This window comes from Aedes aegypti, chromosome 1 (genome assembly GCF_002204515.2).
Source record: "Aedes aegypti strain LVP_AGWG chromosome 1, AaegL5.0 Primary Assembly, whole genome shotgun sequence".
Taxonomy (NCBI): Eukaryota; Metazoa; Arthropoda; class Insecta; order Diptera; family Culicidae; genus Aedes; species Aedes aegypti.
This window is the reverse complement of record NC_035107.1, coordinates 16252715-16277241: the sequence shown is the minus strand read 5'-3', so window position 1 is coordinate 16277241 and position 24527 is coordinate 16252715. Positions and strand designations below refer to the sequence as shown.

The 24527-nt window shown below is 36.7% G+C and overlaps 1 protein-coding gene across 5 annotated transcripts in view; it reads right to left on the bottom strand.

Moving 5' to 3' along the window:
• LOC5574714 (nuclear factor of activated T-cells 5) overlaps positions 1-24527 on the bottom strand; it is a 429601-nt gene that overhangs the window by 166743 nt on the left and 238331 nt on the right. For all 5 annotated transcript variants that reach the window (XM_021839021.1, XM_021839019.1, XM_021839020.1 and 2 more), the window contains 2 exons: positions 7600-7835; positions 7085-7541 (listed from right to left, as the gene is read on the bottom strand). In XM_021839021.1, coding sequence (XP_021694713.1) covers positions 7085-7541; positions 7600-7835 — 693 coding nt within the window. The remainder of the gene's footprint in view (positions 1-7084; positions 7542-7599; positions 7836-24527) is intronic.

Genomic DNA, 24527 nt, shown 5'->3' with positions numbered 1-24527 from the left:
TCCAGCGGCATGAAAGCTTCAATCCAGAAGCTTGGACGCCTCTATCCATAAACTTGGAAGTTTCCGTCCAGAAGCTGGAATCTTCCGTCCAGCAGCTTGGAAACTTCCGTTCAAAAGCTTAGAAGCTTTCATCCGAAAGCTCGGAAGCTTCTGTCCAGAAGCTTAGAAGCTTTACGTCCAGAGGCTTGGAAGCTTCCATCGAGAGGCTTGAAAACTTCAATCCAGAAGCTTGGAAGCCTCTATCCTTAAACTTTGAAGCTTCCTTCCAAAAACTTGTGAGTTTCCGTCCAGAATCTGGTATCTTTCGTCCAGAAGCTTCGAAACTTCCGTCCAGAAGCTCAGAAGCTTCCGCCTAGAAGCTTGGAAACTTCCAGAAGCCTGGACGTTGCGGTACAGAAGCTTTGAAGCTTCCGTTCAAAAGCTCGGAAGCTTGAATTCAAAAGCTCGGAAGCTTCCGTGCAGAATCTCGGAAGCTTTCGTCCAGGAGCTTGAAGCTTACGTCCAGAAACTCAGAAGCTTGAACTCTTGAAGAGATTCGAATAGGTTTCCTGGAGTAATCCATGGAGGTTTGGAGAGCAATTCGTGGAAGAAACTATGGATGAATTCTTGAAGGAATTCCTACGAATGAATCTTCAAAGCTACCGCTCAGAAACTTGGAAGCTTCCATCCATGAGCTTAGAAGATTCCATCCATAGCCTTGAAAGTTTCCATCTAGAAGCTGGGATCTTTCTTCCAGAAGCTTGGAAGCTTCCGTTCAGAAAGTTGGGGGCTTTAGTTCAGAAGCATAGAAGCTTCCATCCTGAAGCTTGGAAGCTTCCGTCCAGAAGCTTTGAAGTTTCCGTCCAAAAGCTCGGAAGCTTACGTCCAGAAGCTTTGAATCTCTCGTAGACCGAAAAATAACTGAAGAAAACGGAGTAGGAAGTCCTGGAAGAGTTCTTGTTGGGAAGGAAGAATTCCCAAATAAATTTCTTCGCAAAATCATAAAACTGGAAACTCCTGTACAGATTTTTTTTAAATATTCCAATTCTGGAAACTTTGCAAGAATTTTGAGAGTAATTGCTGTGGCAATTACGAAAGATAGTAACATTGGAGGGCTCAAGAATTTCTTGAAGAAAATTTTTAGAGAAATACCTCTAAACATCCCTTGAACAAATCATTGGAGGAATTTCTGGACGTGGAGGGGTGGAGAAATCTCCAGAGATATTTCTGAAAAGATCCTTGGAGGTGTTCCTGAAAGTATACCAGGAGAAACCTTTGAAGAAATCACTAGAAGTAACAAAGGACTATCTTTTGAAAAAGGCCAAACTTTTTTGCCCGATTTGTTTTAGCAATAATGTAATCGAAAAATAACAACTCCTACAAAAAAGACTTGTATGGATGATTTGTAGATAATTGTCTTAAATTTTGGATAAAAATACTGAAAAAAAAAAAAATTCGTGGCCTACGCTGGAAAATTGATTTTCAATTGTTTAGGTCGATTTAAAAAATGTCAATTTTTTCTATCAATGAAATTTTGTCTCAAGGTTTACCACCAACCGTCCATACATCGCGAGGGCCCCCTCTTTAAGGAAATTAGATTCCAACAAAAACTTTTTCTCGTCTTAAACATTTTTTTAATCTGTAATTTTCAGTTTAGGCCACAAATGAGACAACTTTTATTTTGCACTCTAGATAATTTAAAGTAAAACGATTAGAATAAATTGACTCGCTTATTGAGCTTCATCAAATTCTGAGATAATTGTGACTTTCACTTGTTAAGTTTTGTTTGAAAATGACACGCTAAAAAATTTATTTGGGACAAAATAAGGTTTTTGCTAGAAAATGCATCTTGCGATGTCCTCTGACAGCGATTCTCCAGAATCCTATGAGAGGTTTTCTTCAGAATCCTCTGAGAGAAATTCTCTAGAGCCCTCTGAACATTATTTCACGATTCATAATCCTCTAAAGTTGGCTCCGTAATGTTTTATAGCACTTGAGCCTTCGAAAAATGGATAATTGTGGATTTCTTATGTGAAGTTTATATTGGATATTGGAATGCCTCTTCAATCTGTTTAAAATTAGTGGTACTGGTGGTTACGCATAAAATGGGCGTAACTCTAATTTTTTGTCGAACTTGAAGTTCAAAACTCCGCCCAAAGGTTACAAATCACTAGCAAAACCATCTGTGGGCCAAGTTTAATGTTATACTTCTTCTGATAGTCACAGTTAACGAGAAACTGATTTCCTTTGAATTTGTGGACTTTTATTATCAGAAGGGCGTAACTTCAAAATGGGCCCAACGACTTTTTTTTTTATTTGCCCAGACTTGCAGCTTAGCTATAGAAAACGAATAGAGAGCTCAAACTTGATAATTCTAATAATACTGGGCTGGGGAGGAAGTAAATGATATGGTTGAAAAAAGACCCCATGTCTGAAAATAAGAGACCAAAATAGAAACCAAAATGAGACGAAGAGAAACCGATAAAGAATTTTGAATTTCTTTTGATCAAACAGAATATGTACATGTACCAGGATAACAATCCTCATAAAGATTCTTCAGAGAATTCGATCAGACAAAGATTTCCTACAAATCTTTCGTCCAGAATTTCTTTGAGAACGCCTTCATGAATTGCTCTAGAGCCACATTTTTCAACATCGTGGACCCCCGACCATGCAAAAAGCACGCTGAAAAACCGTGCTCTAGAGTCCTCAAAAGATTTCTTCAAAGAATCTATCTAGGAATCATTCCATAAGTGTTTCCAGCGAATTGCCTGGGTTTTTTTTAAAGAAATCACAGGATTATTAATTTGACGTAGAAGTTTCTGATGAAATCTTGCACGGTTCTTTGGAAAGAACTGTACTCTTGAGGAAGTCTTGGAGAGTTCTCTAGATAAATTTCTAAGATTTCTTTTGGAAAAATAACCAATTCAATTCCTTAATACTACCCTGCTGAATTTTCTGAAGGAACTGCTTGTGTTTTCAACAAGGAATTCTGAAGAAATTTGTGCACGAATAATTGGAGCAACTACTGAAATATTATTGCTGTATTATTTGCTCATGTGGCCCTAAACGAACTTTGGAAGAATCCTTGTAGCCTTTATTAGACAATTTATTCGAGAAATGTTCAAAACAACTGCAGAAGTATTGCCAACATGAAACTCTATAGAAAATTCTGAGGAACTTCATGAAGAATACCAGGTCTAATATATTAAGGATACTCTTTAAGAGATTCGAATAAATTTCCTGGAGCAATCCATTTTTCGAAGCAATTTCTGGAAGAAATTGTAGCTGACCTCTTGAAGAAATCCCTATGAAATCCATAATCTTTAAAGCTTAAGCTCAGAAACATAGAAGCTTCCATCCAGAATCTTGGAAACTTCCGCCCTGAAGCTCAGAAGCTTCCGATCACAAAGTTTGAAGCTTTGGTTCAGAAGCCCGGACGCTTCGATCCAGAAGCTTTGAAGCTTCCATCCAGAAGGTTTAAAGCTTTTGTCCAAATGCTCGAAAGCTTCCGTCCTGATACTTGGAAGCTTACGTTCAGAAGCTTCGAAGCTTCCCACCAGAGGCTTGAAAGCATCAACTCAGAAGCTTGGAAGCCTCTTCCCATAAACTTGGAAGCTTCCTTCCAAAAACTTGGGAGCTTCCGTCCAGAAGCTGGGATCTTCCGCTCAGAAGCTTGGAAACTTCTGTCCAAAAACTCAGAAGCTGTCGTCCAGAAGCTTGGAAGCTTTCGATCGAAAAGTTGGAAGCTCTTGTTCAGAAGCCTGGGAGTTTCGGTCCAGAAGCTTTTAAGCTTCCGTCCAAAAACTTGAAAGCCTCCATCCAGAGGCTTGGATGCTTCCACTAAAGAGCTTCAAAGCTTCCATCCAGAGGCTTGGAAGTTTAAATCCAGAAGCTTGGAAGCCTGAATCCATAGACTTAGAAGCTTTCTTCCAGAAACATGAGAGTTTCCGTCCAGCTGTGATCTTCCATCCAGAAGCTTGGAAACTTCCATCCAGAAGCTTGGAAGCTTCCGATAAAAAAAGTTGGAAGCTTTGGTTCAGAAGCCTCGACGCTTCGGTCCAGAAGCTTTGAAGCTTCCGTCCAAAAGCTTCCGTATAGAAGCTTAGAAGATTACGTTCAGAAGCTTGGAAGCTTTCATTCATGAGCTTCGAAGCTTCCATACAGAGGCTTCAAAACTTCAATCCAGAAGCTTGGAAGGTTTTATTCATAAACTTGGAAGCTTCCGTCCAGAATCTGGGATCTTCCGTCCAGCAGCTTGGAAGCTTCTGATCAAAAAGTTGGAAACTTTGGTGCAGAATCCTGGACGCTTACGTCCAGAAGCTTGGATGCTTCTATTCATGAGCTTCGAAGCTTCCATCCAGAGACTCGAAACTTTCAATCCAGAATCTTGGAAGCCTCTATCTATAAACTTGGAAGCTTACTTCCAGAAGCTGTGATCTTTCGTCCAGAAGCTTGGAAACTTCCGCCCAGAAGCTCAGAAGCTTCCGTGTAAAAGCTTGGAAGCTTCCGATCAAATAGTTGGCTTAGTTGGTTCAGAAGCCTCGGTCCAGTAGCTTTGAAGGTTCCGTCCAAAAGCTCGGAAGCTTACGTCCAGAAGCTTGGAAGCTAGCGTCGACTGAAAAAACGACGCAGGATGCCCAGGAGAAATCATTGTTGGGTTTCCTGGAAAAATTGTTGAACTAATTTCTTCACATAATCTGGAAACTGATAACTGAATGGTTTAGAAAGTATCCTTGAACTGTAAAAATCGATGGAAGAATAACTGGAGAAAATTCTGGAAACATTGGAAGAATTTTGAGAGCAATTGCTGTGGAAACTACGAAAGATAATAGCATTGGAGTGCTGAAGAGTTTCTTGAAGGAAATTTTAGAGGAATACCTCAAAACATCACTTGAACAATCCATTGGAAGAATTTTTGGACGCATTCCTGGGTGAATTGGTGGAGATTTTTCTAGAAGTATTTCTGAAAAGATCCCTGGATGACTTCCTTGAAGTAAAAGTGGTATACTTATTTTTTTCCAAAATCTATCTGAACCGTCTTTTGAAAAGGGTCAACCTGTAAAGCAATTATGTAATCGAAAAATTACACCTCCTACTAAAGGTCTCGTTTGGATGACTTATAGATAGTTGTCTTAGGTTTTGAATAAAAAATACTGAAAAAAAAAAATCATTCGTAGCCTACACTGGAAAATTGATTTTCAAATTTTTAGGTCCATTTTAAAAATGTCCATTTGTTCTCTGAATGATATTTTGACTCAAGGTTTACTACCAATCCTCCATACATCGCGAGATGGGCCCCTTTCAGGAAACAAATTCCAACGAAAACTTTTTCTTGTCTTAAATGAACATTTTTAGCGTGTCGTTTTCAAACAACACTAAACAAGTATCTATCTCAGAATTCCATGAAGCTCAATAAGCTTTTTTTATAATTAGTAAACTTTAAATCGACTTTAAATTTTGAATATCTTTTTTTTTTGAGACAACTTTTATATGGCACTCTCGATAATTCAAAGAAAATTGATTAGAACAAATCGACTCGCTTTTCGAGCTTCATTAAATTCTGAGATAATTGTGACTTCCACTTGTTTAGTTTTGTTTGAAAATGACACGCTAAAAAAATCCATTCGGACAAGAAAAAGTTTCTGTTAGAATTTCTTTTGCTTAAAAGTGGCCATCTCGCGGTATATAGACGGTTGATAGTTAACATAATTAACTATCTTAAGACAAAATTTCATTAAAATCATTTTTTAAATCGACCTAAAATTTTTAATAAATTTTTCTTTAGTTATATTGCAGAAATAAGATTTTTATAGTATTTTTATTTGAAAGTTTAGATAATTATCTACAAGTCAACACTTTTTTGTAGGAGTTGCCATTTTTCGAATACATTATTTTGAAAACAATCGGGTGAAAAAGTTTGGCCCTTTCCAAAAGCTAGTCAAATTTTGGAAAAAACTAACAAACTACAATTTGCTTGACGTTGAATTGTTTATGTGTTGATCATCGACCCAGTTCCTAAAAAAACAAAAACGACATTATAAGAGATCTGATACTAGCTCTGAGAAGCCCTCAAAGTAGTAGAATAATATCCGCTTCTTGTGTCAAAGTTTTGTTGAAAAATATCGAAAAAAAAAGTTATAGCCAAAAACGTGTTTTTCCAACTCTCCTGTGGAGAGGGGTTGATAACGGAAGGGTTGAGAGAACCCATTTTTACTTAAGTGAAAAATGTCAAATCTGCGTGCGGCTCGCGCTCTCACATTCACTCATTCAAACAAACACTCACACAGACAAAATAACTCACTCATCACTCATGGAATCTTTTGCCCGAGCACTCATTTATCAATGAATAGCATTCAAAGTAGCTCATATCTCGCACTCATCACTCATTCAATGAATATCATTGAAAACAACTCATCTCGCACTCATCACTCATTCGAATGCGGTGCCCAATATCACCCATTTCATCCCATTCCTAAAATAAAAAATCCCACTCTCACACCGCGCAACGAAACCGTCCGCAAATCGACCCAGCACGGTGCTATAGTCCCTTTTCGTTAAACCGGTAAGAAACGAGCCCCAAACCGGTCGTCGGTCGCTTCTTCACTCACCGTGACGGGGAACGGCGATGATCATGATGATGAGAAGGTAATTGCAATCGACCATCGTGTTCGAACGTTGGAACGTTTGGAAATAACTATGATTGAGCCCATTTTGCAGTGAACGGCAGATTTGACGGTCGCAAAACCTCTAGAAAGCCCTTCCATCCCTTTCGTGTTCGATTCCCTCCGCCTCATGCATTCCTGAATTTTGATGCACTCATACACTTCCACTCACGGTTTCGGTCTCTCAAAGCATACAATCAACAGGTTAACTCTGCGGAGGAATTGACGTTAAACCCCAAATCACGATCCACGTGACACAGTTGTATGTAGATGCGGTTCGCATTCCGGAGGCACACGGTTTGTCCCGTAACTCCGGGACCTCTTATCATTCCCATAGATAAGTAACTCCTCCGACAGAGAGGGAGAGTGAGACACTCAGTCTCTCCCGAAATTCATCGCACCGAAAAACGCAAAAAAAATGGGAAAATCGAGTCTCTTACCTTCGCTCGGCTGGCCACTAAAGCTAGAACTGAGGGGATTGAAGCTTGTCGAAGCGCCAGTATTACCGCTTCCTCCTCCACCGCCTCCACTTCCGCTTGCCAGGGCACTCGACGGCCCCAGCCCTACATTTCCCACGCTGCCCCCGGGTAGGCCTCCGCCGACTCCGATGACACTGGCGGCCACTTCTCCGGCGGCCAGCGCTTCCTGCATGGCCGTGGCCGGACTTGGCGCGCCTCCCACGGCCGACGCCAGCGATCCGAAGAAGGAACTTCCTGCCACTCCGACCGGGGATCCCAACGTCGTGGACGCCGTCAGCGCCGTATGATGGCCCTTGGGGGTGTAGGTAAAGTTGTGCGTTTCGCTCTTCTTGCCGGCGGAAATGATGAATATTTGTACTACAATCGGTTCCACGATGTCCTGCGTGACGTACGGCGGAACCGTGCAAATCAGGTGCGTCTGAGTAGGGAATCAATCAGAAATCAAGTCCTACTAGAATCCCAACCATCGAACTCACCTGCTGAAGGTACTCCTTGTCGGGCACGACCGACTGCTCCCACGGGATGACACTGAGGCTGGGCGGCTTGGCGGAGGTGCTCGCGCCCCCGCCGCCGAGGGGGACCTTCCGCCGCTGGAACACCACCTTGGTGTCCTTCAGGAAGTTTTTGCCGATGATGAACAGTTCGAGGCCGCCCTCGGCCGGGCAGGAGACTAGAGACTTTTTGCAGATTTCCGGAATGCCCGGCGGTTGAGCTGGAATGGGAGATGAAGGAACGGAAAGGCACATCAGTTGGGCGTTTAGAGTTCGGGTCATAGACTAATGAAGAGTTTTAGCAGCCATATTAAAACAGATTAAACTCTTTAAATACCCAAGAAACTCCTGAATCCTATACAATTTATCTTTGGTCTGAAGAATCTTTTGAAGAGATAGAATTTCAAACTCATGAATCACCGGGAACCTCAGAAATGATCTTAAAAATTCTTTGAAAATAATTTTCCAGAGTTCTTAGGAAGGGATCCTATAGACTCCTTTGAGAGGGACTCCCCGGAGTCCTCTGAAAGGGACTCTCCGGAGTCCTCAGAAAGGGACTCTCCGGAATCCTCTGAGAGGGATTCCACAGAAACTGTTTACAGGGATAAGAGAATCTTCTGAGAGTGCTTCTCCAGTATCCTGTGTGAGGAATTCTCTAGAATCCTCTGAAAGTGATTCTACAGAATTCTTCGACAGCGATTCTTCAGAATACTCTGAGAGGGATTGTCGAGAACCCTCTAAGGGATTCTCCAGAATCCTCTGAGAGGGATTCTATAGAATCGTCTGAGAGGGATTCTCCAGAATCCTCTGAGATGGATTCTCCAGAATCCTCTGAAATGGATTCTCCAGAATCCTCTGAGATGGATTCTCCGGAATCTTCTAAAAGTGATTCTTCAAAATATTCTGGAAGGGATTCTCAAGAACCCTCTGAGAGAGGTTCTCCAGAATCCTTTGTGAGGGATTCTCCAGAATCCTTTGAGATGGTTTTTTCCGGATCCACTACGAGGGATTTTTCAGCATCCTCTGAGAGAGATTCTCCGGAATCCTCTGAGAGGGACTCTCCAGAATCCTCTGAGAGGAACTCTCCAGAGTCTCTGAGAGGCATACTTTAGAATCCTCAGAGAAAGATTCTTCAGAATCTTCAGAGAGAGATTTTCCATAGTGCTCTGAGAGTTATTCTCCCTAATCATCTGAGAGTGATTCTTCAGGATCCTCTGAAGGTGATTCTCCAGAATCCTTTGAGAGAGATTCTCCAGAATCCTTTGAGAGAGATTCTCCAGAATCCTTTGAGAGAGATTCTCCAGAATCCTTTGAGAGAGATTCTCCAGAATCCTTTAGAAGGATTTCTTCAAAGTATTCTCCAGAGTCCTCTGAGAGGGATCCTTCGGAATCATCTGAGAGGAATTCTCCAGAATCCTTTGAGATGTTTTTTTTTTTCAGAATCCACTTAGAGGGATTTTTCAGAATCTTCTGAGAAAGGTTCTCCGGAATCCTCTGAGAGGAACTCTCCAAAGTCCTCTGAGAGGCATTCTTTAGAATCCTCAGAGAGATTTTTCAGATTCTTCAGAGAGAGATTTTCCATAGTGCTCTGAGTGATTCTCCCGAATAATCTGAGAGTGATTCTTCAGGATCCTCTGAGAGTGATTCTTCAGGATCCTCTAAGAGTGATTCTCCAGAATCCTCCGAGAGAGATTCTCCGGAATCCTTTGAAAGAGATTCTACAAAATCCTCTGGAAGGGATTCTCCAGAATCCTCTGAGGGGAATTTTCCAGAATCCTCTGAGAGAGATTCTCCAGAATCCTTTGAGATGTTTTTTTTTTTTCAGAATTCACTTAAAGGGATTTTTCAGAATCCTCTGAGATGTTTTTTTTCTGACAGGGATTTTCCAGAATCTTCTGAGAGGGATTCACCAAAATCCTCTGAAAGGGATTCTACAGAGTCCTCAGCGAGGGAATTCAGAGGGTTCTGGAGAATCCTCTCAGAGAATTTTGGAGAATCCCTCTCAGAGGGTTCTGGAGAATCCCTCTCAGAGGATTCCGGAGAATCTCTCTGGGGACTCTGGAAAATACCTTCGAAGAAATCCTTCTAAAGGATTCTGGAGTCCTTTAGAAGGATTTCTTCGACGGTATTCTCCAGAGTCCTAAGAGGGATTCTCCGGAACCCTCTGAGAGGGATTCTCCAGAACCCTCTGAGAGGGATTCTTCAAAATCCGCTGAGAGGATTCTCCAGAACCCTCAGAAGGCATTCTCTAGAATTCTCTAAGAGGGATTCTTCGGAATCCCCTGAGACGGATTCTCCGGAATCCTTTGGGAGGAATTCTCCTGATCCCTCTGATAGGGATTCTCCGGAATCCTTTGAAAGGGACTCTACAAAATCCTCTGAAAGGGATTCTCCGGAATCTTCTGAGAGGGATTTTCAAAAATCATCTGAGAGGGAATCTCCAAAATCCTCTGAAAGGGATTCTGCAGAGTCCTCTGCGAGGGAATCTCCAGAAACCTCTGAGTGAGATTCTCCAGAATCCTCTTAAAGGGATTCTAAAGAATTCTTTGAGAGGTATTCTCCAGAAAGCTCTGAGAGAGATTCATCCCAGACACAATCTGCGCTTATTCTCTGCTCAATCTCCGTTCATTCTCGACTCAATATCCATGTCACTCAATTTTTATCACAATTTAAACTTAATCTTTTTCTCTTTCTGGACTTAATCGTTACCTATTCACGAATCGATTTAGTTTTTATTAAATACTTTCTTTCTTGTTTCAATCGGTACTCATTTTCTTCACTCAATTCCCATTTCGTTCTCACTTGATTTTCACTCATTGTCGACTCCATTTCTATCACATTTTCAACTTTTTCGACAACATCATTTCTCAGCTGAATTTATATTCTTTCTTGACTCAATCTTCATCGCTATCTTGAATTAATCTGAAATAATTAACTGATTTCCAACTTAACCTCCATATCTCCTTCGAATCAATTACTCAAACTCATTCACTAGTAATGAGAAGAGAATGTCATTCGTAATTGAATCTCCAACTACTTCCGAATCAATCTTTACTAATTTTCTGTTCCACTTGTTCTTGACTCAACATTCAATTCATTCATTTTCGATTTAATTTGCCACAAAACTCTCGACTCTATTTCAACCGTTTTCAGCTCAATCATCATTTACCCTGATTTAAATTTTCACTCGATCTCTTACTTTTCCGACTAGATTTGCACTAGTTCTATTAGTTTTCAAGTCATTAATTTTCCAGTCAAATGTAATCACTTTCTAGATTTTCACTTTTAATACAAGCTGCACTCATTCGTGACTCAATGTCCATCTCATTTTTCAACTCTTTCTCGACGCAACCCCCACCAATTATTGAATTCAGCTCTATCTTATTCTTGACATAACTTTCTTCTAAATCTAGACTCAATCGACATGCATTATTGATGCAATTCTAATGCATTCTCGATTTTAGTCTCAGATCCCGCTCCAAAACCGTCTGTCATTCAATCTTTTCTTGAATCAAACTAAACTAATTTTTGTCTTGATTTAATCATTCATTCACGACTGAAATTGTGTTCGCATCAATATTCAATCGAAACTCATACTCGAAACATTTCCTCTAATGCCTCGATGCTAACCTCATCCGGGGTCTACCCCGTTTGGCATAATGCAGGGCTGGTAGCAGTCAGACAGCAAAATAATAGTGACTTTAGTGACTAAAATTACCAAAAAAGTGACCAAATAGTGACTAAAAAATTACTTCATAACTACAAACATTAATCCAAAATAAAAGTTCAGAATCAAAAATATGATCTTTACAGGTCTCTATGTCTAAAAATATTTACAAGCCTAGACATTATTTGAAATTTAAAATAAATTGCCTTTAGTATTTCGAAATATGTCATTAACACTCCGGCGGCTGTGACCCAAAATCAGTAGGAATGGTATTTTCAACTCGCTATATCTCAGTGAGTTTTCATTCGATTTCTAATCTTTTTTCACGCATCAATCTTCCCAGGTATCAAGATTACTGCAAAATGTTGAGAACTCAAATTTGTACAGTATTATAATCTTGAGAACTAAAAAACCCGAGGCAAGTCTTAAAAAAATGCTGTTTTTTGATAATAACTTTTTTTCATCGCGAAGATCTATACATATTTTTTGCTTGAAATGAGCACAAAAATGAAAACTTTTTGGTAATTTATCTTAAAAAGAACCACACAATCTTCACAAATTTACGTATAATACAGATAAAATGCTTATTTTGTTTGAAACTTGAAATTTATCGCAATGACCAATACATATTATCACCTTTAAATGTACATATGTATATAGTGAACAACTTTCCAGAACAATGTTGTAAATTTATCTTTCAAGAAACTACAAAATTTTCACTAAAATACGTATAATACAGAAAAAATACTTATTTTGTTTGTAACTTGAAATTTCTCGAGATGACCAATAGATATTATCACTTTCAAATGTACATATGTATTTGATGAACAACATTCAAGAACAATTATGTAAGTTTGAAACTCAAGAAACTACACAATTTTCCCAAAACTACGTATAATACAGAGAAAATACTCATTTTTGTTTGTAACTTGAAATTTCTCGAGATGACCAATACATATTATCACCTTCAAATGTACATACGAATAATTGTTTTTAACGTATACATATAATTTCACCGAATTACAATAGATATAAAACATTATCAAGGTTCAGAGTGTGCAATAAACAATGTGTTAATCTTTCACGGGCGCAAAATATCTAGGGTACAGAGCTAGGCATACGCAATAACTTTAAATCTCGAATTCCAGTCGGTAGAGGCAAACCTCCAGGAGATTCAAAATTCATCAACTCTAAAGAAAGAAACTGTGGCAAAACTCTATTGGCATTAATGTTCTTTTCATATGCCAGATTTGCGAGCTTCTTAGAAACATCCCGGGTAGAGGTGAATAACAAAATAATGGTACAATAACAACAAATTTTGCAATCATATCTAGTTTAACCATTATTATGTTATTAATATATGACATAAATATCTCATCAATAGCAAAACATACAATCATAGCAAAATTTGTCATTGGTATGTTATACTTGAAAGTCATGTAATAACTGATCAATAACAAAATATACTATCATGGTAAAATTTGTTATTTGTGCAAAAATACTAAAAACACATTAAATATCTAAAGAATAACAAACATCGCCATCACAGTAAAATATGTCATTATTTTAATATTTGAAAACTTTATTGAAATAATTCATGAGAACAAACCAACATCAAATTTTGCCATAATAGCTCATTTTACAATTCGTATGATATTCATTGAAGATTTAAAAAGCAAATGTTTTTTGCAGGAAAGCTAAAAGTTTATTTTTCAATCATGCTCAATTTAGATATTAAAGTCAAAGAACTAAAATTACCATTATTTTGATTTACTCGTGAATAGCTTATTTAGTTATTATTTTGTTATCAATATTAAAATAATAACATATTTTGTTATTTACTGTTGCCCATATTTTTACTATTATTTTGTTATTACAGTGGCAAAATATGATATTATTTAGTTTTTATGCCATATAAACTTAGTTATTATTTTTGTTATTTTATCTCTTATTTCAAACAAACAAAGAACAAATTTTGCTATTCAAACATTCTATTTTAATGGTGAGTTTTGTTATTCTTTTGCAATTTTCCTCTACCCGGGATGCTTTATGTATTTAAAAAAAAAGACACGGACACCGTCTTCAGCCATTTAGCTGCACAGACTGTAACTTAACAATATAGACAATGGACAAGCATGCTCCAGTGGCTCAGCCGAGAAACAATTCTGGCGAAAAGTTTCAATGGCTGAAGCGGGAATCGAACCCACACCCCATGACACGATGCGCCTGACGACTCTAACCGCACGGCCACGAGGCCCACATGTGTATTATGTATTTGTCAGGACATTTCAGGAAGAGTTCGAGAGTAAGGGGATTTGACGAAATTATAGATACATTCATTGATCTTCTAGTGGAATTCCAGGCATAATCGAAAATTTAAATATAGAAGACAAAAAATCCAAGAATTTATTTGTAAATTAACTCTGAACCAAGAAATATTGCTAGCTGGATAACAGCTTATTTAGCTAAAATGTGGTTTATACAGCTTATTTCAACTGAATAAACTGTTATTCTGCTACCAATGTTACCTGGGCATCAACTCACAAGGTAGCTTTGAAGCTTCATCTATTTTTGATGAACTCGAGAAAAACTGAAAAGTAATTAGATAGTGATGATGATGAGACGCATTACAATAATATAGATTCAAAAGTATCCAAAACAATCGTATCAACAAAGACTTATAAATAACACTTATTCATTAAACTGATTTCAAATTAATTACCCTATGCGCCCATGTGCGTTCAAGCAACGACTATTTCTATTTCAAAGCGCGTAGTTGGAATATGAATAGTCGTTCGAAATCGTAGAGTTAAAAGGGTAGGCTAAATCCACGGATTTGTCAAAATTCTTTTGAAATTTTGGATTCCATTTCTAAAAAAAAAATCCAAACTAGTTTCTTAGTAAATTATCAAAGGCTAAATTCCTGAACAAGTTTCTGACAAATTTGTTAAACAATTTTTGATTATAATTACAGAGAATGTAAGGCTTCTTTCTTGAAAGACTTTAGTTAAGCTTTCTTCAATGGGTCAGTTAAAGGTCCCTTCAGGCTATTCTTAGTTGATTTATCCAGATATTCATCTAAATAAATTTAGAAGGTCTGTCAGGAATTAAGATCACATTAATTAGAGTGGAATTAAAAAGTACAATACTCAAATCTCAAAGAGAAAAAGTTATCAATACTCCACTAGAACTTTTATCACATAATCCAACGAATAAATTTCAGATATTCTGTCAGAAATGTCTATGCAATATTCACCTGAATTCTTCCAGAAACTTAGTGAAGACACTTTAAAGATGTTAAGAAAAATGTTTGCTTCAAATCACGAAAATAGTGACTTTAGTGACCATTTTTCTGAAAAAAGTGACTTAAGTGACTTTTTGCGGTAAATAGTGACTTTTAGTGACCAGGTCGAAAAAAGTGACCAAGTCACTAAAAAGTGACTCGCTACCAGGCCTGCATAATGCCATTTGGCATAACGGTCGTTTGGCATAATCGCCATTTGGCATAATAGCCGTTTGGCATAATTGTGAAAAACATTGGGTGATATGAATAAAAAACTTTGAACTTTACTACATGTAGCATCTACTCAAAAACAAAATCCACAAAGTTTACTACACTTTTGGAATGAATAAAAAACTTTTCGAACATGTAGTACTTACTACTTTCGAACATGAGCAGTGACTGAAGCTGTACGTTAAGAAATTTCCATTCAGAGTGCAGAGTGATTCTGCACGTAAAGAATAATCTATTCAGAGTGACGCTTAAAATTAATACAATCATGCATATGAAGAAAATGCATGGAATCTAATTGATTACGCGTCAATTTGCACAAATCATGAAGGTGCTGTTATTTGACAAGATTTGTAGTGTAATTTTGCGATTTGTCTGGTATTCTCTCTATGTCTATGATTTTATGATGATGGTACATCAAAGAATTTTCTGGGTGGTTTTCGGCCTTCGCCAACGCCGATGATTTTTTAAATACTAGCTTAACATTTATGAATAGATCTTGAGATTACAGCTATCAAATTAGGAACCACATATTTTCTAGCACCAGTACTGAGATTCTGGTGAAATTGTGGTAGAATTTTGATGCTCCCCGTGTGTTTTCTTAACTGTATGTTGAATTCCGATGCTCTAAGTGTTTCTGTGATATTCTCGTTATTTTGGTGGGGTTTCTGATAGTATCCTTGGAATGTCTAGAACTTAGAATGTAGAGATTTTTTTGAGAATTGTAGTGATTCAATTGGTAGTCGTTAGAATTCAATGAGGATCTCCCCTAAAACACCAGGGTTCCCTTTGAAATTATTAAAATTCTTAACGATTCCACAAAAAATCCCATTGAAATCTATAAAATATTTACCAACATTCAAAACGTTTATATTAAAGCTTTACTTTAAAATTCCAACGGAACTGGAGATCAACGGAATCTTAAAGGTTTTTACAATAATTACAAAGATTGATTTTCGGAATTACAAATATTCACACAATAATTCGCAGGAATCCCTCCGCAATCTCATAGATTCTTACAGAAATACCGTCTCAAAGATACCCACAGAATTCCAAGAAATTAATATTCGGAATCTCATTCCCACCCCAATTCTAGAGTTTTTACCAGATTCCTAATATTTCCGCAATATTCCTAGAATGGTATTTAAACTTCCAGAATTATCATAAAAAATCCGACATCCCTATCGGAATCCCAAAGTTCCTACAGGAATTCCGGAATTCAAAAGAAAATCTGAGATGTCAGAGTTTGCAAGTAAAATTCCAAATTACATTATAAATATCTGAATTCCTACCGACATCCTAAAATTCCTAGAAAATAACGTAATTATCGTAATGCCAGAATTCACACGGATATTACAAATTGCTACTGCCGGTAATCTTACCGGAATCTCAGCATTGGCGGGGCGAATGTTTTCGTAACCTCAGAATTCCTAAGCAAAACTCAAAATACCTTCCGAAATATCAAAACTCATATCGTTTTCCCATAATTTTTACTCAAAAGTAAACTATTCCATTCAATTCCGCAATCTCAAAGCATGTGTAGCAACCTCTGAAGCTAACTACCAGTAGCTTTGTAGTAAATGCTACCTTTATTTATAGCAATGCGTTGTTTGTAGTATGTTCGAAAGGTGTAGAAAGGAAAATGACACAAACATGTTCCACTCGTGTTCCACATATAGCGTTTACTACCGAGAATGTAGTAAACTCAACTTTACTACATTTTATTCATACGGCCCATTGAATTTGATCAAATTCCTTCCATTAAGCAAAGGGGTGTGTATAAACTGCTCACGATCGTACATTCCGTTGTCAGTTAGTGATAGGACATACTTCTTAATCAACATTTTTCAAGGAAACCAATATCATTAAGTCCGGGATATTATGGCGCATTTTTAACAAAAATATATCCAACGCCTAAATTATGCCATGCCATTTGAAAAAAAAAAGAAACATGTAGTTTTATGACGCATCTTATGGTACGGCATATTACTGTACCACTGCAGTATCTTCCTTTTTCAAATTATGCCAAACGACCATCTTTGTAATTATTGTAAAAACCTTTAAGATTCCGTTGATCTCCAGTTCCGTTGGAATTTCAAAGTAAAGCTTTAATATAAACGTTTTGAATGTCGGTAAATATTTTATAGATTTCGATGGGATTTTTTGTGGAATCGTTAAGAATTTTAATAATTTCAAAGGGAACCCTGGTGTTTTAGGGGAGAACCTCATTGAATTCTAACGACTATCAATGGAATCACTACAATTCTCATAAAAATTTCTACATTCTAAGTTCTAGACATTCCAAGGATACTATCAGAAACCTCACCAAAATAACGAGAATATCACAGAAACACTTAGAACATCGGAATTCAACATGCTGTTAAGAAAACACGCGAGGAGCATCAAAATTCTACCGCAATTTCACCAGAATCTCAGTACTGGTGCTAGAAAATATGTGGTTCCAAATTTGATAGCTGTAATCTCAAGATCTATTCATAGATGTTAAGCTAGTATTTAAAAAATCATCAATCACTGGCGTTGGCGAAGAAAAATTCTTTGATGTACCATCATCATAAAATCATAGACATAGAGAGAATACCAGACTAATCGCAAAATTACACTACAAATTTTGTCAAATAACAGCACCTTCATGATTTGTGCAAATTGTCGCGTAATCGATTAGATTCCATGCATTTTCTTCATATGCATGATTGTATTAATTTTAAGCGTCACTCTGAATAGATTTTTCTTTACGTGCAGAATCACTCTGCACTCTGAATGGAAATTTCTTAACGTGCAGCTTCAGTCACTGCTCATGTTCGAAAGTAGTAAGTACTACATGTTCGAAAAGTTTTTTATTCATTCCAAAAGTGTAGTAAACTTTGTGGATTTTGTTTTTGAGTAGATGCTACATGTAGTAAAGTTCAAAGTTTTTTATTCATATCACCCATTGTCTCGGATTTCCACAGTTTAGCCACACAAAGCAATGATTTCTTGCTAGTCTGGTAAAATAATAGTTGTCCTTCTGAAGTCAAAAGCATTTGATTTTCACGAGTTTTTGATAGCCATTATGACTACACCATTTTTGACAGTTTGAGTGTCATTGAGCGATTTTACACGAACAACTCATGCATGAGATTTTCGAAGCAGATCTCTAATGAGTTTGCTCTCAGGGGATGGAGATTCGAGTGTGAGTCTGCCAACACTGTACATCTTCAGTCCATTTCTACTCATTCTTGTCTCAAACTCCCCTCATTTTGGTCTTAATCTTAATATCTATGTAGATTCAATCTCGACTTATCCTCGACTCAATTTTCATACGTTCACGTCTCAATGTTCATCAATCACTGACTCAAATTATACTCATTGTTGACACGATGGTCATTTGTTTATATATTTGATTTGCCTCAACAACCACTATTTCTTGACTCAATCTTCATTCATTCTCGACTCAAATTTAGGTAGGTTTTGATTGGTATGCTGTTTTTACTATCTCAGTTTTCATACAAAAAGAAGCAAAAGTGCGAGTTTTGATTTGCCCAAAGATTTATATCTTTAGTTAGGCCTCATGAGAAAGTAAAGCTGGTAGAGTAGGTAAAGCTGTCGACTGTTTGCCGTATTTTTGAGAGGAATATAATTTCCTAAAATATGTCATTCATTATTAAAATTAACAAATAACGGTTGACAGTTATACCCTTGGAAAAGCCCTAGAAAGAGCCGAAACGTCGATTATAGAAAAACTCACCGTTTTGAATAGTTAAAAACTCAGAAAGGTAGAAACGTTTTTCAAACATCCAAAACTTAAAAGAAAGATTGCTTCCTTCACATGCTTACTTTCAATGCTTCCCAGACTTGTAATCAACGGGATTCATCACTCACTCACACTGCCCCAAACTCGGCAAACTCTCAACTTGTTTTCCTAATCTCTTTCGATGAATTCTCGAGTTGCTTTACACAACGCATCGTCGAATCATTTTCTAGTCATTCTTTTCCTACTCATCAACCATCCATCATCTGACTCCTGACTTAAATTTTCACTCAGTTTTCAACTCGATCTTTACTGTGTCTGCTCCACTCATTTTCGACTCAATATTCACTCATTCTCTACTCAATCTGTTCTTGATTGTCGACTCAATTTCATTTACGTCTGCATTTCTATCTGCTGATTGCTGACTGAAATTACATTCATATTTGGGCACAATCTACACTTAGTCATGTCTTTCTTACATCCATTTTCAACTATATCTTCACTCATTCTCTCAACTCAATCTTTACTAGTTTCTACTCTACTCATTCTTGATTCAATCTCTATTCATTCTCTACTTGATTCTCGACTCAATTTCCATTCATTTACGTCTGCATTTCTATCTAATTTCACTCATTCTTGACACAGTCTACACTTGTGCCTGTCTTCCTTACATCCATTTTTAACTGTATCTTTACTAATTCTCAACTCAATCTTCACTCGTTTTTGACTCAATCTCCACTCATTCTAGATACAATCCCTACTTGACTCTCGACTCTATTTCCATTCATTTACGTCTGCATTTCGATCTCATTGCTCACTCAAATTACTCTCATTTTGGCACAATCTACATTTGTTAATGTCTTTCTTCAACTCAATCATTACTCGTTTCTACTCCACTCATTCTCGACTCAATATCTACTTTATTCTGGACTCAATTTCAATTCATTTACGTCTGCATTTCTACCGAATTGCTGGCTGAAATTACATTCATTCTTGGCACAATCTATATACACCTGTTTATGTCATTATTACATCAATTTTTAACTAGGGGGACATGGGGCAAGAGTGACACCCGGGGTAAAAGTGCCACCTCTAATTTCACCTAGTTCAAATAAATTTTTTGATGTTTAACGCAGGATAAGAATAAATTGAGTACGAGTTGAGGGTTGTGTAAATATTACAGTTAAAAATGTTTAGTACAAAAAATTAGAAACATTTCTTTAAGGCGGCGTCCACTAATTACGTAACGCTCTAGGGGGAGGGGGGAGTAAGCTCAAGCGTTACGGCTCATACAAAATAAAATAAATTTTTCATACAAAAAGCGTTACGCACGAGAGGGAGGGGGTCAAAAATTTCCATTGTTTGCGTTACGTAATAAATGGACGCTGCCTAACTCACCAACGCGAAAAATGCGAAATATTATAAGAAATTAAGACTGGAAAACAAGGTTTGACTCTCAATAAATAAAAAATACATTGATTTTTCCGCACAGTATTGATGATTTTCAATTGTTTAATATAGCTGTGAGGATTTTTTTTCGAAACCTTTTGACATTAAGTTTTACATATATAGAAACGGTAGTAGGTCATTTGGCATAAAGTCGTTTGGCATAATGAGTCTGAAACCAAGAATTGCTCAATTTGCTTGGAGTCAATTGATACAAAATGACACTTTATTCAACAATCATTCGCTCTTGAATAAATTTAAGCATATTAGGAAAGTTATTGCCAATAGTATTTTATTATTTATCCAGAAATTACCCTTCTTTCAAATATTAATTCTTCTTTTGAGTTTCGCTATTGGAACAAATTTTTGCACTGAAGATTTTTATATATTGATCTATTTTTTTTTTTTCTAAATATGATGTAACCTAATTCTAGGTATGAAAACTGTTGATTTAAAATTTCAATAAATTTCTCCTTCTTTTATGCATAGGCTGTTCTTTGGCGCTATTTTTTTTAAGTATTTTTTGTTTCCAACTGACAAAAGGGCAGCAATCGATAACATTGATCTGCTTAAATTATCAGCGAAAAGAGAAATCGATTACTGCAGTTACTTCGATGGGTTGTGCAACTTTTCCCCGAATGTCGGTTCTCCGAATGTCATTTCCCCGAACGCCAGTGCCCCGAACATCCCGTTTCCCCGATTAGCCCACTTCCCCGAAATTTTTTAGCACTCATAATTGTCGTAACTTCATACATTTCAGGGTGGTGACCATCTAATATGCACCCTTCTTTATTTAATTGGCGATTCTTTCGAGTTTTACCGTTCTCAGCATTTTTGCCAACACGTGTATAGCCGAGAATGACAGAATACTTCCTTCTTTTGACTGTTTATCGTTCTTCCTCGTCACCACTTTTCGGGGAAACCAGTCATTCGGGGTAATTGCATTCGGGGAAAAGTATAGCACAATCACCTAAATGATTCTGAACGCACTTTTTTATGTCTTTTCATTTTATTATGGCACAATAATTTTTGGCGTCCATTTTTCTATTGGTTTAATTATAAATTTTGCCTTCTTTTAAAAATAGACTGTTCTTTATATGTATACTGTTTTAAATTTTATTATTTAGTAAAGCTAAATGTTAACCATTTTTATATTTTGCTGTTTTATCAATTCTTGCCAGATGTGTTGTTAGAATGATAATTAATTTTGAAGCTGACAATATTCTACATATACTTTTTTAGGGTAAACGCGTGATCTCCTACCGAGACATGCTGGAAAGAAATATTATTTCAATCACAAATTTTCCTTCCGCTCGATAATAGACGGTGTTTTTGATGTACACTTCCAAAATAGGAATTTAAATTAAACCGTTGAAAAGGTTTGCCACGAACATTTTTTTAAAGATGCGTTGTTCATTTGAGCTATGCTGTGAAAAGATTTTGTTTGTGTTAGAGCCTTAAACATATTAAACGAAAAATAATCGGCACTCGTATATAGTCTATTTTTGCATAAAGTCGCATCAATAGATCTTTGGATTGAAGCTTTTGATATTTTTCAAAATAAATTCCATTCAAGTTATTTTCATCGAATGTTACGTCCAAACTGGGACAGAGCTTGATCTGCAGCGAAGTATTCCATGAGCGTTTCCTTGATGAATAACTGCGAACTTGCTTTGCCAATTTACTGTTTTCAAATATGTATATCGCAACAAGTTCAAAGATACTCTGTGTTCTGAGATGTAGAGACCCGTCACGAGTTTTATTTAGTAATGCTCTCTAATGTCACAACAATTTTTGAAATTCTTAGCTTGGAAGATCTCTGAAAGAACACCACGCTTGTTTAGAACCTACCAATTTTTTTCCATACGGTGGTATTGATCTCGGTAAAAACTTAAAAAAAAATGCCGCTATTTATTTTAAGTCAATTATTATGCCAAACGGTCATTATGCCAAAGGACCATTATGCCAAACGGCCATTATGCCAAACGACCATTATGCCAAACGACTTTATGCCAAACGGGGTACAATCATAAAAACAGTATGTCTTATGGGGCAAGAGGGACGTCGCAATTTTCTCATATAAAATCAAATGAACTTTTATTTTTCTTGTTTAATATTGCATTAAATCAATGTTTCCTACTAAATACTAATCAAAATAAACCATCTTGGACATTCAAAATGATTTCTGAAAATTTTAACTATTATTGTTGCAGTCAAATAAGATGAGAACTAAATTAATTTTGTAAAATTACTTTTTAACTATAAGTCAACTTTTATCCCTCAGTTTTTATCTTTACTTACTCTAGAATTTATCGTTTAGGCGGGGAAATAATAATATACAAAATTTGTGGCATTTTGCTCTGGTGGTCTTCTTGCCCCATACGAGTGGCACTTTTGCCCCGTGCCTCGTTTAAAAACCTCATAAGAAGCGACATTTTCAAAAATCTCAAATCATCATGTGTTTCTTATATTTTTGAAATTTATCGATAACATCATTTAGAACAAGAGGTGAGCTTACCCCTACACTGGAATAATCTTCAAAAATTGTGCTAATCAACCATGATTTGAACCTATATATCTTAAGGTGTTCTTGCCCCAGCCCCATATCTTCACTCATTCTCAACTCAATCTCCACACGTTTCTACTAAACTCATTCTTGACTAATTCTCGACTCGATTCTCGACTCAATTTCCATTGTTCATGTTCTTCTTACATCCATTTTTACCTATATTTTCATTCATTCTCAACTCAATCTTTACTTGTTTCTACTCCACTCATTCTTGACTTAATCTCTACTCGATTCTCGACTCAATTTTAATTCATTTAAATCTGCATTTCTATCTCATTGCTGACTGATATTACTCCCTTCGTGGCACAATCTACACTTGTTCATGTATTTTTTTACATTCATATTTAATTATCTCTACTCTCATGCTCAACTCAATCTTTACTCGTTACAACTCCACTCATTCTCGACACAATCTCTAGTTGATTCTCGACTGAATTTCCATTCATTTACGTGTGCATTTCTTTCTGACTGACTGAAATCCCTCTTGGCACAATCTACACTTTCTTACATCCATTTTGAACTATATTTTCACTTATTCTCAACTCAACCTTTACTCGTTTCTACTCCACTCGTTTTCCACTCATTCTCGACAATCCCTACTCGATTCTCGACTCAATTTTCATTCATTTACGTCTACATTGCTATCTCATTGCTAGCTTGTTCATGTCTTTCTCACATCCATGTTTAACAATATCTTCTCTCATTCTAGACTCAATCTCCATTCGTTTCTTCTTCACTCATTCTCGACTCAATATTCACTGATTCTACATGATTAACTCTCGACTCAATTTCCATTCATTTACCGCTGTTTTTCTCATGCTTGTCACAATTTACACTCGTACATCTCTTTCTAAAATCCTTCTAAAATCCTTCTAAAATCTATTATATGTGTTGACAGGGCCAGATTTACAAATGTGGGGGCCCAGGGGCCATTGTCTTGCGGGGGCCTTCCCCAGAAAAACTTTTCAATATTTAAGTATAGACTGGATATTTTTTATGTTCTTTATCAGAAGTTAAACTATTTTAAAACGTTCAAAAAGTGATTTGAATCGCTCATGAACGTAGACCAATTTTTAACAAAAATTAATTCAACTAATGTTTTCTTTAATATTTTGTATATTTTCGTGAATTTTATATGTTTTCAAGTTTAACAGTAGTAGTAACATAAAGATTTACACAACAGTTTTGAGTTGAAGAAATTGGTGACGGTCTGGTAGCAGGTCTTTTTTCGAGTACTGATCTACATTTTAATGCAAGTCTCTGAAAAATCCGGATTTTTAATTGAAGGCCTTCAAAACGGTCTCGAAAGTTTCTTTTCTCCTTATTCTGAGTGCAATGAACCCTGATGCAAAATTCTACAGCATCCAGAGAAAAGTTCAAAGTCTGTAACTCGGCTATTCAGCATGTTCTTCAAGAGTTTCGTCTTACTTGACTCGAGGAATAACTTCAAGAAATTTTCTAGTGATGTACCCTGAGTTTCCATCCGGAATACAAAGATATTCTCTTTCAATTCTCCCAGAAATTCTTCCTGTGGTTTTTCAAAGGATATTCTCCAGGAAATCTTTGCGCACTAGAACGATATTACCTACTGTAATTTCTACAAGGACTACTCCGATTTTTTTCCAGAGACTATTCTAGAAATTCTATATTTTTTGGAAACAATCCAGATTATATTCTTGAGATATCCGAAACAAAATTCGTAGAGGAATTCTACGGGATATAATCATTTAATGAACTCCTGGAGTAATCATCCTATTACTTGATCTGAAGATATATAAAAAGCATTCGAACCTAGTCCTAAACATCGTTGAGAAAGCATCCGTAACAGCTGGAAAAGTTACGTTATAAATTCGTTAAGCATTTATGGAAATTAATGGCACTTTGCTAGTTTATACAAATCATTTTTTAATCTTTTTACACCCTCTTGTTTCTCGTAAAGCCCGAAAGTTCCCATTTTAAATGTTCTAATATT